The sequence below is a fragment of the Trachurus trachurus genome (assembly GCF_905171665.1).
Source record: "Trachurus trachurus genome assembly, chromosome: 15".
NCBI lineage: Eukaryota > Metazoa > Chordata > Actinopteri > Carangiformes > Carangidae > Trachurus > Trachurus trachurus.
Window position 1 is genome coordinate 8,221,495 of NC_139906.1, and position 16,473 is coordinate 8,237,967.

Consider the following 16,473-nt stretch of genomic DNA (forward strand, 5'->3'; position numbering starts at 1 on the left):
CCCCAAGGTGGTTCAGTGGACACACACACAGGAGGGGCTCAGATATTTAACTGTATCTATCTGAGATTCGTCCACATCAGGGAGTCATCACAGCTTTGGGCGTCCAGATTTAACGGCAGCTAACTAATGCTGAATTTCATTCCTCGTTTATTCCCCCTAACTTAAAATTTTAGGAGCTTAAAGCAGAAGTGAGTGATATATTTGTGTTAATATAAGTCTTAAATAGTTATATCTTCCGACAGCAATCACTTACATAGAGTGTTTGGACTGAAACACGGGTCTCTCAGTCCCTCTGCTCTGCTCTGAGCCGAAGAGAAAACATTTATCGTATCCTACAGTTTTTATCCAATGAGGAGAGAGAACGGCATGCAGGGCTGTGTGTGCAGCCAAGGAACGCCGTGAATGTGGTGACGTAGCGACGAGGACTGTTATGGTGCGTTCAAGGAAACTCGTATTTTTCCGACCGTGAAGTCGTACCAGTTCGATCTGGTACGAGTTCACCGGTCGGAAGTTACGAGTGGCCGTTATAGTGACTTTCACCGGTAAAACAGGTCGGAAAAACACGAGTGGGTTGCCTGGAACGCTACAAAGTCGTAAGTTGTGACTTGAAGCTGTAATTTACGATTTCAAAAGCCTGCCTGGAACGCAGCATTAGCGAAAACGACCGGATCACTCACTTCTGCTTTAAAGGGACAGTATGGGACTTTATTGGCTTTTTATTGACAAAAATCAAATATCGCTTTCATAAATACGTATTTCACTGAAGTGGAATCGCGCCCGCATACAAACGAGCGCTTTCTCGTACCTTAGAATGAGATGTTACAAGTCGTTACAAACATACAGGGGGGGGTTCACCGAACCTTCTCTGCCATGTTGAATCGCCATGTTTTACGTTCAGTGTCACCGTGGCTGTAAGTAACCTCAAACTCGGGCCGCCGGAGCTTCTCGGCTCGGGGAGAAAGTTTTCCAGACAGCGCCTGTTAAAACTGTCACCAGCGTGTAGCTAGTGTGAGGAAGGACGGAGGCACTGGTGTTGCCTTCAGGTGCAGTCAGACACCTGAATGACGCCGTGAGTGACGCCGTCGGCAAACCAACTGGATGTTATTTTACTCGACGAGAGAAAGCCGGTAAAACGTGGGTCAGGTAAACAATACGACATCACCATGACAACATATTGTCACGCCTGTATTGTTTTGCCTCGTGCTGGCGGACCGTTTGCTTACATAGAGGCTTGTTTATCCTGATACATGCAGCTTGTGTTGTTTTTCTGACTTCTGCCCGAGTTTACGTAAACGCAACAGCAAGAATACGTGCCGACATGCAACCGCACCGCTAGATGGGGGTAAATCTCACATACTGTCCCTTTAAGCAGACAATTTAGGTGCGTAAATCAACCTGCAAAGCAAATAATCACATTTTCCTTTTCATTCATGATTCTCACACACATTGGGCTCCCACCTGTAATGACAGATACCAGGTTTTTTGATTCGCCCGTTGCACGTTTTACCAGTGTTTAAAAAAGCAGCAACTTTACTGGTTGCACATGCGCAAGAAGATGAAAAATTTACTTGCACTGTCTCAAATTTTAGGGGCAAAATGCTCCCATTCAGGGGCAGACTGGACGCCTGGTCACATGACTCTCCCAGAGTCCAAGGTGACATCCTCAGATGTCTTGTCCTGTCTGACCAACTGTCCAGAAAACATATTTGCCCTAAATCTTCATCAGTCAGAGACAGTTTGAAGTCTTCAGCAGACACATGATGGCTCAGTCATTATATTGTGATCGGTCAGATGACATTAAAGATCCTGGTCCTACACCAGTCAGCTACTATACATCCCCTAATGTTTCACCCAGAGAGCCAAAACTAAAAACCTAAAACAAGTCACTGTTCAAACAACAACACCAGTAATTACAGAGTCTACAATGTTTAATGACCTACTATGTGCTAACAACTGGTTTCTTCTAAGTTATCCATGTGCAGTGATTTGTAGCCTGGAGGTGTCCACACCTGACACGTTTAACAGGTTATTTTATTCCTACATCTGCACATAAACAACCCTAGGAGTAATGGTAAAAGAAAATATCAAAACACTCCTTTTATAACTTAAACTAAGATAACGCTAGTCATTATATCTGTCATTTTAAACATCTTTTAAGTGGTTAATGGCTGCACTGAGTCATTAAACCAGTTAAGTTAAGTAGTTTACATAGTTTTCAAGTTTACAGAACAGTTACTGTACTATGTGACTGTATTTTCAAAGGATAGCCCCTTGGGATCTTCTACCAGATTCCACATAAACCATTGTAGTGACGTGATGATTGAGTGATACCGCTGTAGACACAGGTGTGACAGGTATTTCAACGATCTGGAGCAGGAAGGTGAGAACCACAAGGTCTCATTCCTCTATTAATTAAATTAATTAAACAGGGTGTCTCCGCGTCACCCAATGGATGGACAATGGATTAGAAAATATTTGTGCAGTAGAGCAGGTAAAACAGCATCTTCTTGGCAATAACACTGGAAAATAAAAATGCATTTCCTTTTACCAGGGAATATGTTACGAGACAGAGTTGTTTTCGAGGTAAATTCATGCAAACCGCTGATGCGCGTTCCCGTTGGGGACAGTTTTTCAGGAAGCAGTCTCTGCATTTGCCTCTAAAACAACTCCGTCTGGTAACGTTGCGTTATTATCTCATAGCGTGGTGAATGTGCAGGTCACAACTTGTCCACCAGAGCGTTTTGGAGTTGTTGGATTGTGTATTTGATGAGTTTGATGAGGGAAACCAAGAAATCCCATTAGCCTCCGTAGCGTAGCTCTGAGCAGCTCGCCGCTCTGCTCCGCCGTTCTTAAATAGCTTGCACCGACAATGATAGGTAACGAACCTACTCCTAAAACTATAGATTATGGCAATGGGCCAATTTGCCAAAATGTTGAACTATCCCTTTAACAAAAAGGCATTTGAGTGACATCATTACAGTTATACAGCACAAAAACAGAACGACAAGCTCTGCTTCGACCGTATCTTTGGGGCCGATGTTTGGAAACTGTGCCATTCGCAGGCCGTAATAAAATAAAGAAATTGAATAAAATTGGGAATGTCAGACTCAGTCCTGAAGGGAGAGTTAACAACAAGCAGCACAGAGAGATTTAAGAAAGTCGTTTTGTGTTTTGTGTATTGTGTATTTTGTGGGTGTATGTGGTCGTATATTAGAGATGAGAAGTGGCAGTGGAGACAGTTTGTGACACGGCGACTTCGTGCGCCGAAGGAAAATGTTGTGTGGTTTGTCACACTGTGAGTACCTGCAGGCCTCGACCACAGTGGTGGGGTTTTTATTTCCAAAGAAAGAGGGGGGGGGCAATAACTTCACAACCACTGAAACCGAGTCAATGACAACTCAAACATCTCGTTACGCAATCCTCCCAGTCAGATCTCCTCGGCTCTTCAGTAATAACAGGGTAGTTTGGCTCCAGCCACGCAGCCGTCCTCCCTTTCCCCTCCACTGCTGATGCTGATTAACATGTCGTGCAGAACCGAAACCGTATTTTTTTTTTAGTTGTGTGACATCCCAAATCCTGCTGGTTGTTGTGTGCTGTATCTTGAGTGAGTCAGTCCCCATCACCATAATCCATCACCGGCGCCGCGCTGCAGTGGATGAAATGTTTCCTGCAGGTGCTCGTTCGCTCGCTCCTCGCAGCTCCTCGCAGCACGGCGTCCGTCACAGTGAAGGATGCACTTGGAAGCAAAGATTAAAAAACAGGAGGAGGTTTATTCAGCAGCCCGGTTAATGAGGTGTTTGTCTGCGGAGCGGCTTCGAACACGCACATACATGCACAGGAGGGGAAACACAAAAAAAACAAAACAAAAAAACATCTGTATTGTCCAGAAAAAGGGGGAAATGAACATCTGGGAGTGGAGGCTGTTTTCCCTCTGGGGGTACAGGGGTAGGATGGGGCTTCCAGCTGAAACCAAATTCACTCCACACACACACACAAACACAAACACACAGTCTCCTCCTGCTTCCTCCTGAGTGTCGTGCTTATCTTTTTTAGATTTCCCAGAATACATCACCAGGCAGCCGGCGAGCGAACGCGCTGTCCTGCACATTAATAGCGCGTATCGCTCTCATGCGAGACAGTTATCACCTCGACAGTCAGTGACCGTGAAACGACTATTGTCCTGTTCGTCACCGTCGCCCGCTGCTCCACCTCTTCCTGTCTGTCTCTCTCTCCGTGCAGGACCGGACAGACAGGACAGCAGCTGGGTGGAGAGGTTGTGTGTCTGTTGTCTGTTGTGTTTGTAACCTCATCCTCTGAGTGGGGTGGAGAGGGGTGAGGTGAGGTGAGGTTGGTGTCGAGGGGGTGAGGGAGAAGCCGTCTGTTTCCATCAGGAGGTTTTTGCTGCTGCTGGCTCTAATTGGTGGCTGTGCTTTTAGCAGGAAACGCCACACAGCGACTCCTCACACACACACACACAGAGGTGGATTTTAACACTGACCCGCTCGCTCCCATCCTAACAACAAAAAGCTGTTGTAACATCTGGTTAGAGTTTAGTGTCCCTGGATCGCTCTCTCTCTCTCTTTCTTTCTCTTTCTCTTTTTTTTTCTTCTTTGTTTTAACTTTTTTTTTTTTTTTTCTCGCTATGAAAGAAATGAAACTCATTCAAGGTGAGATGAAACTCGATGTGAAACACACAACAGCAGTGGGAAAATCCTGCTCACCTTCAAATCGAAAACTACACTCCTGTGGATTTTTCTACAACCCGGAGTCACATCCCTCTCTCTCTCTCTCTCTCTCCATCTCCATCTCTCTCTCTCTCTCTGTTTCTTATTATCTCTGCTCGGTGGGAGAGAATAAAAGAAAAACAATCAATACCTGATGTGTGAATATGCTGATGTGAGAGCTGGAGTATTGACCCTGTAATGTGGCTTCTCACACACACACACACACACACACACACTTTTTTTTTTGCTGCCTCACAAACAGAAGTGCTGAAGACGATGCATTAAGGCGTCGTCGTAATTACTATTATCTCTAGCATTCGCGCAAAAACACACAGCATGTGATGTGTTCGATGTCTTGTGGGCTTTTTGTGTGTGTGTGTGTGTGTGTGTGTTTCATGCAGGTGGCGTCAGTTGCCGTCTTGTTTCAAAAAAGCACTTTGCAGCAGAGCAAATTAACATTTTCTGACATTCTCACATTTCCACATCAATTCAGCCCATTATTTTGCTCAGCTGGAAATTAATCAGCCCACACTCAAAGCTGTTACAGTCCTCGCTCTCCATAAGAAAAAAAAAGAAGTTAATATTACTAGTTTGTTTGCAGTGAAATTAAACTCTCTCTCTCTTTCTCTTTCTCTTTCCCTCCCTCTTTAGATCCAGCCGTACGACAAGATCGAGGCTCGCGGCCTGCCCGACAACGTGGCCAACTGCCTGAACAAACTGGTGGTGGTGAAGCTGAACGGAGGCCTGGGCACCAGCATGGGCTGCAAGGGCCCCAAGAGCCTGATCAGCGTCCGCAACGAGAACACCTTCCTGGACCTCACTGTGCAGCAGATAGAGGTAAACAGACACAGACACAGAGTTGTGCCTGAACGCGTTCAATAAACGATCGTTCATGAACTCATTCATATTTTAGACTTTAGACTTTATTTATTTGCACATATGAAATAAAACAAATAAATTTACTTATCTCTCTTAATAGGGAGGAAGATACGAAAAAAATTTGCAGGTGAGGTCGGAAACCTGAAAGGCTTACTGTGCGTGCACACCAAAAGCTTCCAAAGCGTCGCTCGTCACGTGACTGACGTCAAAGTTCGATCGCGCTGGTCATTGGGGAGCCGAAGGACAAAAAAAAAGAAAACAAAAGGGAGCCTAAGGACGTCTCTATTCTGACAGGTTGCAGCCGAACTGTGTCATAGCTAATTACCCTAAAGTTAACCAAGGCTCAACTTCTCGTCTGGTGACGCTTTGGACGCTTTGGAAGCGCGGTGACGCCAGTTGACGCTTTGGTCGCCGGGCTCTCATTGAAAATGAATTGACTTCCGGTGTTTTGACGCTTTGGAAGCTTTTGGTGTGAACGCACAGTTATAACATGACCTCACCTTGACCTAACAAATAATTTAAACAAAGTAAAGAAATAATATTAACATACCTTTTGCGAGGTAAAGAAATAACAATAAAAGAAGAAAAGAAATGAAGATAAGGGATAATTATAGTAAGAATAATAGTAGTAGTAATGATAACATCACTAAATAAATAAATGGACGGAAAAAGGTGAGATTTAAAAAAGAAAGCAAAACAAAAAAAACTCAAAAAAGTCATTTTGGGCGAACGTGAACTGAACGTACTGTTGTTCTGCTTGATGAACGTTACTGTGAACGCGTTCAATCTGGCGTTTGCGTACAGCGCTCTCTCACAGTATGACTTTTTTCAAGAGAGTGCCAGATTTCCATAGAGCCTTCCAGACTAAAACACACCATAAACAGGCGTTATTAATATGTAGCGGAAAAACCACCCAATCTGGGAACACCGATATATCAGCTGTTTGGATCAGCGGCGCATGGAAGAGGACTTATGAATACTTGGTTTAGAGCAGATGACTGGATCTCCCACGTTACTGTGGCCAGACTCAGAGCGAGTGGACAGATGCAAGATGGCCACCTGTGAGTTATGTCTGCGCCTTGGACGTACAGGGAAGTGTTGTGACGGAGGAATAAATGAAGCACGGCTCTCTGCATCCGTCTTTTTCTAAGACAGCTTCATAGGCTGCAGCAGGGATGATTTATCTTGGTTCTTACAGCTTGATATCATGACATCAGGGTTTCACTCACTATCACTCCGGTGCACAGCAGATTTATGCTTTGAGGTACGAATTAGCATGTGCACTCATCAGTCCGTCTGTTTCGCTCACATTAAAGCAGATTTGATGGGTGTGTGTCTCCTTGTGACAGAGAATTATCAGCCAATTCTGCAGAGAAGATGAAAAAAAAATCATCTTTACACCACCTGCCCCAGCACCAAACTACACAGTTATCAACTCGCTGGTGATCACAGTGGAGCATTTAGCAGCAGATAATTTCCTTTTAAAGGGATAGTTCAACATTTTGGCAAATTGGCCCATTGCCATAATCCCTATAGTCTTAGCAGTAGGTTCGTTACCTTTAATTGTTGGTGCAAGCTATTTTTAGAACGGCGGAGCAGAGCCGCAAGCTGCTCAGAGCTACGATACGGAGGCTCATCATGGGATTTCTTGGTTTCCCTCATCAAACTCATCAAATACACAATCCGACAACTCCAAAACGCTCTCGTGGACAAGTTGTGACCTGCACATTCACCACGCTTTGAGATAATAACGGAGCGTTATGAGACAGAGTTGTTTCCGAGGTAAATGCAGAGACTGCTTGCTGAAAAACTGCCCCCAATGGGTACGCGCATCAGCGGTTTTGCATGAATTTACCTTGAAAACAACTTTGTCTCGTAACGTTTCGTTATTATCTCATAGCGTGGTGAATGTGCAGGTCACAACTTGTCCACCAGACCGTTTTGGAGTTGTGATGAGTTTGATGAGGGAAAACAAGAAATCCCATGAGCCTCTGTAGCGTAGCTCTGAGCAGCTAGCGGCTCTGCTCCGCCGTTCTAAAAATAGCTTGCACCAACAATTAAAGGTAACCAACCTACTCCTAAAACTATAGGCATTATGGCAATGGGCCAATTTGCCAAAATGTTGAACTATACCTTTAAGCCTTAAAAGGAAAGTTACTCTTAGAAAATGATTAGCTAATATATTGATTTTATTAGATAATAACATGTCAGTGTTGCTGCAGGTTTAAAATGGATTAAATGGGGCTTGAAAATGTTTTGTTCACAGACGATTTAACTCCACGATCAGTTTAGTCTGTAAACTGTTTCAAAGGAGGATTTTTGTGACGCCAATGTGGAGTTTTTTTTGCTGTGACCTCCTGGTTCCACCATGTAATTCTTTCAATAAGGGTGGTCGTGTTTAGTGACTTGCAGCAGATTGGTGTAAGAAATCTAAACCATCCAGATGATGATGATGATGATGAGGGTGAGTTGAGCAAGACTCGTCTCATGTGCTGCCACGGCATGAACGCAAGTGTTGAGCAGCAGGGAAAAGGCAGCGCACATTGATTTATGTGGAGCTCAGAGAAAAGTGGGAGGTCCACTCTCACTCTCACTTTCACTCCACCGAAGCCTGAGCGGAGCAGACACAGGGTTTTAATCACAGACGGGTGGGAGTTGCATTCTTTAAACTTCTTCTACCCTGTCGTGTCGCCAAAACCAAACCCTCAAAACGCTCATTTAATTCACCAAATAAACTTTCTTTGTCCACAGTTTCTACATGTTCTTGGTGCTTCTTTGGTTTGAACTCCTCACAGCCGGCAGCCGCCACTTTACACTTCACTTTGTAACCGTGGGCCACACTTGGCAGCGGGGACCAACGGTTACTGTAGGTGTTGCCTAACAAGAGTAGAAATGGCTGGTTGCCACACACACCGGTTCGCACAATGTGGCTCTGATGTCAGGACAGAGGAGGAGGAGGAGGAGGAGGAGGAGGAGGAGGAGGAGGAAGCGATGCACTGTGTTGTCTAATCTGAGATAGATATGTTTATGGAGAGAAATAATCACAACCACCGCCTTTCTCTTTCTGTTACGCAGCGCCACATGTGCATCTTCGTCCGGACACAGTTCCTTCTGTTACTTCATGTATCGGAGGCACCGGGAGGGAGACATGCGTTCTGTTTCTGGTTTTTCTTTTTTCTTTTTTTTCCCTGAAAGTGGGCTGAAGGTCTTGGGTGAAGGAGTCCAGTGTGATAATTGGGGGGGTGGGAGGTGGAGGGGGGCTGTAGTGAAAGAGGATCTGTTGGTGTGCAGGCGGGCGGGCAGGTCTGTGGGATTGGCAGGGAAACAGAGAGGGCTGTGTGTGCTGGAAGGGGAGCAGAGTGCGTGTGTGTGTGTGTGTGTGTGGAGGGAGGTGTGCTTGTATTCATACCTGTGTGTGTGTGTGTGTTTATGTCAACATGTACGATTAATAATGAAAAAAAAACGTTGTCGTGCAGCTGCTGCTCCCTCGATGCAGCTCACACCGGGTGATGGTATGAGGCTGCGCTGAAGGTGAATTAAAGGTTTTTGAGTCACTGGTGGTGTGTGTGTGTGTGTACAGTACAGTATGGTGTAACTGAGTTTATATTGGGTGTGTGTGTATGTGTGTGTTTCATAATGGTCTCGTGGGACGCCTCTCCCCTCCCAGCACACTGGCCTCTGTGTCCGAGTCTCTGCTCTCCATTTTCTGCTCAGGTCTGGTCAGATTACCTCCTGACTGACTCAATCTGTTTAGGAAGCCTGTTTAGAACGAGAGAAAATGGATCCCACACACGCACACACACACACACGCATATATATCCCATAACCACATCTCCTCCTATGTGTGTGTGTGTTTTGGGGGGGGGTCGTTTGAGTGCAGGGCTCCTGTGCACTGTCACTGAGCAGACGTGGACGTTTGGACGACACAACACTCAGGCTTTTTACTGGATGTCGCCACCTGGCTGCAGAGGATTTACTGCTGCTCTCGCCCTCACACTGCTGCAGCACGAGACACAGAGGGACAAACACCTACAGTTTAATATATCTAGAAGTTTGTCCAAAAGTCATATGAGACAGATTAAGCTCCTTTAGTTCAGAATTAATATGTATTTCCATATTGAGCTCAGCTGAGTCCATTTTAGTGTATAATAATATGAGGTCACCGGACTCAAAAAAGAAGCTGTGAGCATTTCCTAAAAAGTTGCTGTTTCAGTTTTTGGTCAGGACGTCCTGAACCCGGTGCACAGGCTATTGGTTTTTTTTTTTGGTTTTTTTTGAAGGTCAGAGCTGATGTGAGTCACCTGTAAAAAATGCTCCTCCGCATTAAAACATGTTTTCCTATCATCAGTTATGAAAGCAGCTGAGCAGAAGTGACCTCAGACAGGAGCACACAGTGTTTTCAGACTCAACAGAGTTCCCAAAATTTACTGGCAGTCAATTTTTTGGTAATTACTGTGTTTTTTCTGGGATTTTTAAACCAAAATAGAGGAAAAATTTAATCGTTGAACATTCCTCTGTAGTTATTAAGGTTACGTCTTTGGTTTCAGAATTGTTGATTTAAAGAGATTACGACATTTTTTTTGACATTTTAACGCCCAAATGACAAATTGGTTGAAATACATGGCAGATTAATAGACTTATAAAACATTTAGAGCTTTCATAGGGAAAAAAACATCTACAGAATTCCTGTAATTGTGTAAATTAAGTGTGAAAAATCAAAATATTTAGATCATTTTGCAGATTTTCCTTTTTACCATGAAAATATACAGTATATTTTTTAATTTACAGGGTTGCATCTAATCTAAAAATATCTTTAGCACGTGCTCATTGGTCCATAGTTCAAACACTGATGCCCACTTGTATTTAAAGTTCCTCTGTGTTGGACTTCACATCGAATATCGATTATATTTTACTGCAGAAATCATAAAAATGCTGCACACACAGGCCTTTTCAGATCTCCGGTGTGTTAGGTAGATGCCTGGTCCGGCTGCTGGTTCAGCAGCACAGTACAAAATGTTCCAGGTGGTCATTGCCATCCCTCCAGTCTTAACCTCCACACACACCCACTGTCAACACACTCTGAAAGAAAGCCGTAAGGTCGCTCCTTTTCTCTGTGTGTTTGCAGTGTGAAGCCTGAACTTCAACATCCTCCATCCATCCTGAAGTGACATCATATTCAAGGAAGAACAGCACATTTTACCTTCCCTTGAAACTAAATGCAAGATATCTTTGTGGTTCGGTTGGCAGTTGGCACGATAGTATGTGAAGTGAATGTTCACCCAACATCCGCATTGGTTTATTAATTCGCTTCCTTCTTTTCACTGCCAGACTGGAAATTCAAGTTTTTCGCAACTTTCTCATGGCAAGCTTCTCCCCGATGATTCATATCCCGTTTCTCATCTTCCTCCTCAACTTACTTTTAGTTTTCTCTTATCTTGATGAAAGAAATTGCTTCCATGTCTCCTCAGGATCGACTCCTCTGCTTTGTATTCGCTCTTTAATGACACAACTTACAGAAACATTACCAGGCTCTTCTCCTGCTTAGTATTTATTATGAGTCCGATTTTAGTCGGATGATTATAATTCCTCTTCCCTGGATAAATAAAACCTAGATGAAGTTGGCATTTACACAGTTTGTGTTTGTGTTTTTTCAAATGTCCCACAGCACCTGAACAAGACGTACAACACAGACGTGCCCCTGGTCCTCATGAACTCCTTCAACACAGACGAAGACACGAAGAAGATCCTGCAGAAGTACACACACCACCGCGTCAAGATACACACCTTCAACCAGAGCAGGTGAGCGACCGCGTTAACGACTCTTCATAACATCATCATCATCAACAGCAGTGACAGTAACAGTGACAGTGGGCTCGGTGCCAAATCTCCTCTGACAGTGTGTCCGTGCAGTTTTACCAGACGAGGCAGATAACGTTTTCTAAATGCAGAGCAGGACCATGTGCAACAGTTTGGATTGTTACGTAATTGCATCTCTAGTTGTCGTTTTTCTGGCCGTGTAGATGCTTTTGACTGATGCTCCTCTTCTGTCGAAGTTTAAAAATGTTGTTTATGTTGGCGCTTTCTGTTTTGCATCACATCCCATTTTGAGTAGTGCTGGCTATCGTTACCGATTTACTGAATAGATTTGATTTCGTTTCGATTTCTGATTGGATATTTAGAGATATTTCAGTTTTAACACAAATTTCGCCTGGTTATGAAAGAGATGTTCACAGAACTAATGCTGCAAATTGTACAATGATGGTGCGTTATTAAAAATATTAAATAATTTACCCAAAAGCAGCATCATTAACACAAATGTATTCAACATGAGCCACCTCAGAAGTAAACAGGGCAACTCTCCAGTGCAGTTGTGGGTGAAAAATTCAAGTACTGCGATCAATGTCTACATTTCAGTAGTGGATGGGCACAACAAGATGTAAACAGCAGCGGTGAAATTGTCCTTTAACAAGTTAACAAACAGGAAGTGGCATTTATTAAAAGATCAGTCTAAGGGTTTTATTAATCGATATTGGATCTTCAAAATGAAGATTGATATGAATCGGAAAATCGATTTTATAAACCAAGCCCTAATTTTGAGAACACCACAATCAGCACTGAGTAAACCTCAAGCCCCATCAACGAGTTATTCTGGACCAGTTGGAGGACCTTTCCCCCGAGGCAGGGACTCCTTTAGCCTCCGTAAAACTTCCAGGAGATCATCTTCCGGGGGCGTTTCCCGCTTTGGAGACATGCACCAACGCCCCCGGCCCCCGTCAAATTACCCCAAAGTTCCTGCAGTGGAAACTTGTCAGTAGTGAATCCCGAGCTGGTCAGAGCTCCCTGCTGTGTGCTGCTCCTGAGTCTGTAATAAAACTGTCAAGAACAGCAGCAACTAGACAGGAAATGTCATGTAATGTATGGAGAAAGCCGTTAATATTTAATGTCCTCGTGTCTCTAATTTGTCAGTCAAGTGAAACATGCTTTTTTACTATACGCCTTGAATTATTTAGCGCTCTTGTATGTTCTCGTGGGCCTGAAGGAGTGTAGTACAAAGCAGTTTTTAGACAGCGGCTGGCGAGGCCGCTTCAGGATTTAATGTCGGCGCAGAGGAAGTGGTTGAACAGTCGAAACCCGAATCAATATGAGAACAAAGAGGTCTGCGGCCGGGGTCATGAGAGTAATTCATAAAAGGCAAATGAAATTCAGCGGCATGTTCAATCTAACTGGAAATCGTAAATATAGTTGGTCCTCACCCACTAATATTCATCAACTATATCAATGGCAATAATAATCACACCAATTGAATACAACTCGGCCATGTGTCAGAGAGTCGTGCAAAACACACACACCCTGTGCTAGTGTAATATTTGATCGGCTTCCTTGCGGTGGCATTTAACTCGGCTTAAAGACTTAAAGGCGGTTCAGGTTTGGACAGATTCCAACGACGCCGCTAAAGACTCGAACCTCTACGTTATACAGTAGAGGTTTACGTTTTTCGATCCCTGCAGCAGTCGGTTCAGCTCCCGTCCTCCCAGCATCTTTTGTGTCTGATGTGTTACTCTATTACATGTTTTTCACCTCTGTACAGCTGAAACGGTAGCCAGCCGCCCATCGGCACAGAGCTGTAATCACTCCTCCTGTTCACAGCGGCCCCGAGGAGACGCGTTTCCAAATCACTGTCGGTGCAAAATCCACGGCTGAGTTTATCAGGAGTTAATGTGAAGTCTGTGGTAACCAGATCTGAAGTCTTTTCAAAGTTAAAGTCTTTTGTCTTCGTGTCTCTTTTGCTGCAGCTCAGCATGGAAACAAAAGTGGAGAGATGTAGTAAATCAGCATCTGGACCTCAGGACCAACTGTGCTAAAAATTGGCAGATAAAGATCATTTATAAAAAAAAATCCAAGTGGTTTCTCAGTAATATGTTCATTTATGTCTTGTTGTACCCTGGAAGAAAAAACCTGCTCCTTCTGCAGCAGCGATATTGGATCTACATCTGGAAAAAAAAACATTTCTGTGGAGGTAACGAAATGTTCTCAGATGTGAGTCTTGAGATGACATGAAACCTTTGAAGTCTATGAGCTCATATCAAAACCACTCATCCGAAAGATCTTCCCGGGAACTGTAGTCAGCCGGAATAAGTCCTCAATTAATAAGACCTTCGTGCAGCTCCTCTCACCTGACCGGCTCATCTACGCTCTGAAATATCCTCAAACTGCCAAAAAACCACGGCCGGCTTTCACACGGCGCTGTTCGCTCACGGTGAGGGTTGTTAACTCGACCTGACGCGGATCCTTCTCAGAAACCCTTTGATCAGTTTAATGCACGCAGCGATGATGGCTTGGACTCTTTGGCTTGTTGCCTCATCTGCCTTCTTGGAAGTTTATTTCGGTGAGGGTGTTGTTTGAAGTCCTGCAGTAGTGAAATCTCCATGTTTTCTCCTTGTGCTGCTTCTCTGCTTAGTACATCAGATTCACAGCTTTTATAGTTTGTTTATATTACCTGTATTATCCTGAATGTAGGGGATACATGAAATGTTTGCTGCCATTGGACTGTAAGGACTGGGACAGAAATGGGAAACGATACGAGTTGGCAGTGAAAGAAAAGTAATTTATTTAACAAAAGAAAGTATAGATCGAGCAGTGTAACAAAAAGAAAACCACTGCTGTTGTTCAGAGAGATTAGAGAGTTTAAGGTGTCAGAGTAACTTCCGGTTTAACGCTGGATTTTCAGTCCTACGATGGTCGTTCCCTTCTTACCGACTTAAATCACCATGGCAACTGATGCTGAACTGCTACGCCACTCCAAAGCAGTAAACAACCAGACCGCTGACCAATCAGATCAGTTTTTTACCTCTTTCAAGTGAACACGTCAGATAAAATACGGTAAATCCAGGATTTAAAATGAATTAGTTAAACCAGATTACAAAAATGTGTCCAAGGTATGTTCGTAGTACAGGTCTCCGGTCTCTGGTCGCTGGTCTCTCAGGGAGAAGGACTCTGAATCGATGTCACATAAGTCGATTTTTTGAATTCAACCGATTATTCAAGTTTGATGATGAAGTTTGTTGTTCACATACAGAGACAGTGATTTATTTTATTTTAAAGCACAATGCCAAGATTTAGGTTTTGTTTTTGAGAAATTTACAAGTGCACCTTTAAGTAGGCTAGGCCTTTTCTTTTTCTTTGTGTGTTCAGACTCCAAGGAAGCTGCTGTATTGTGGAAATGCATTTAAATTATATTTTCTATTTCATATTTATCTGACTATTTATGTTAATTAATGAAATAGCCATGTGTGGTAACAGAAAATTGAGGATGTGATGCATTGAAATGCATTGAAATGCATTGAGATGCATCGAACCGTATAATCGAACCGAATCATAGACTCGGTGAATCGTAATCAAATTGTATCGGGTGGCCAGTGAAGATGCACATCACTAGTGTTAACTCATTTCCTTCTTTCAGTAACTGCACCAGCAGAAGCAGAGATGGGGACACCTAGTGCCCAGGTGGAGGCATCAAATTAGGGTTTAATTCTGTCTTATCCAAGTTTAGAGTCAGATCTTTTGCTCCACACTCTGACTTTTAATTAGTTGACAGATGATGTAGTTCAGGCTTTTTCTTTTCCTCAGAGAATAGATGATAATATTGAACCATCGTCCATCCCGATGTCTATTTCTAAACCAACAATCTCTATCAAACAAACACATGATGGCTGGTTTCCTTTGTCCAGGTACCCTCGCATCAACAAAGAGTCCCTCCTGCCCGTGTCCACAACCCTGACCATGACGGGGCAGAACACAGAGGGCTGGTACCCTCCCGGCCACGGCGACATCTACGCCAGCTTCTACAACTCGGGGCTGTTGGAGAAGCTGATCGCGCAGGGCAAGGAGTACATCTTCGTGTCCAACATCGACAACCTGGGCGCCACCGTGGACCTCCACATCCTGCACCACCTGGTCAGCCAGCCCAACGGCAAGCGCTGCGAGTTCATCATGGAGGTGACGGACAAGACGCGCGCTGACGTCAAGGTACGAGGAGGAGGTCCGGGTTTAAACGTGACGTGGAGTGGTTATGTTATGTTTGTACAGGTTTACTCGCTGTGATGCTTTGTCAGTTTCTTTTGAACGTTGGCCCCTCGAGTGATGAAAAGAGTGTTTGATTGTTTTTGGTTTAGTTTTTTTTTTTCACTAGTTACATTACAAAGCACAAGTAAACACACACACACCTTTGTCCAACCCATGGGAAGGTGCAGCGCTCTTGTAATTTGGGTAATTGCGGCCAAAGTTCAGCTTTCGGTCACACACACACACAACAGCAGCTTCTTTATATATGTATTATACAAACAGTAGAGAAAAGAGAAGGACACAGCCGTGTAACCTTCACATCCCGACCGGCACAACGCTGCGCTACACACCTTCTCTGCTTTCAGTTGGTTGGTTTCAGCTGAACACACTGAAATAAGAAGGCAGATAAATCCACCTCCACAGACGTTCACAGGGTCATAAGTGATGATTGAGAGTGAGGAGTGATTGTGCGAGTTTATTGGGGGTTTTTGGGGGGGAAATATTACATCTTAAACCAAAGATAGAGTCGATTTTCTTTTAGAGTTATGGTGAACTGGAAAACAAAACAGAGGTGCAATGGCTGTAGATAATGTTCTCATATCTCACAGTGATCAGTTCATTGATTGAACCTGAGATGACTGATTACCGTACCTGTCATTGTAGTGCAGTATTTCAAACAGGTGTTATGAGGTGAAGGAAGAGTGAGGATTGTATTTTTTTTTGGTGTAATGGTTTGTATTTTGTTGTTTATACACTCATTTATGAACATTTAAGCTTTTGGTGATACCATAACTTACTTTCTAGTGGA

At 43.8% G+C, this 16,473-nt stretch overlaps 1 protein-coding gene across 3 annotated transcripts in view; it reads left to right on the forward strand.

Moving 5' to 3' along the window:
- The window catches only part of ugp2b (UDP-glucose pyrophosphorylase 2b), a 43,736-nt gene that overhangs the window by 15,221 nt on the left and 12,042 nt on the right, over positions 1-16,473 (forward strand). For all 3 annotated transcript variants that reach the window (XM_083988064.1, XM_083988063.1, XM_083988062.1), the window contains exons 4-6: positions 5,376-5,561; positions 11,269-11,402; positions 15,332-15,629. In XM_083988064.1, coding sequence (XP_083844190.1) covers positions 5,376-5,561; positions 11,269-11,402; positions 15,332-15,629 — 618 coding nt within the window. The remainder of the gene's footprint in view (positions 1-5,375; positions 5,562-11,268; positions 11,403-15,331; positions 15,630-16,473) is intronic.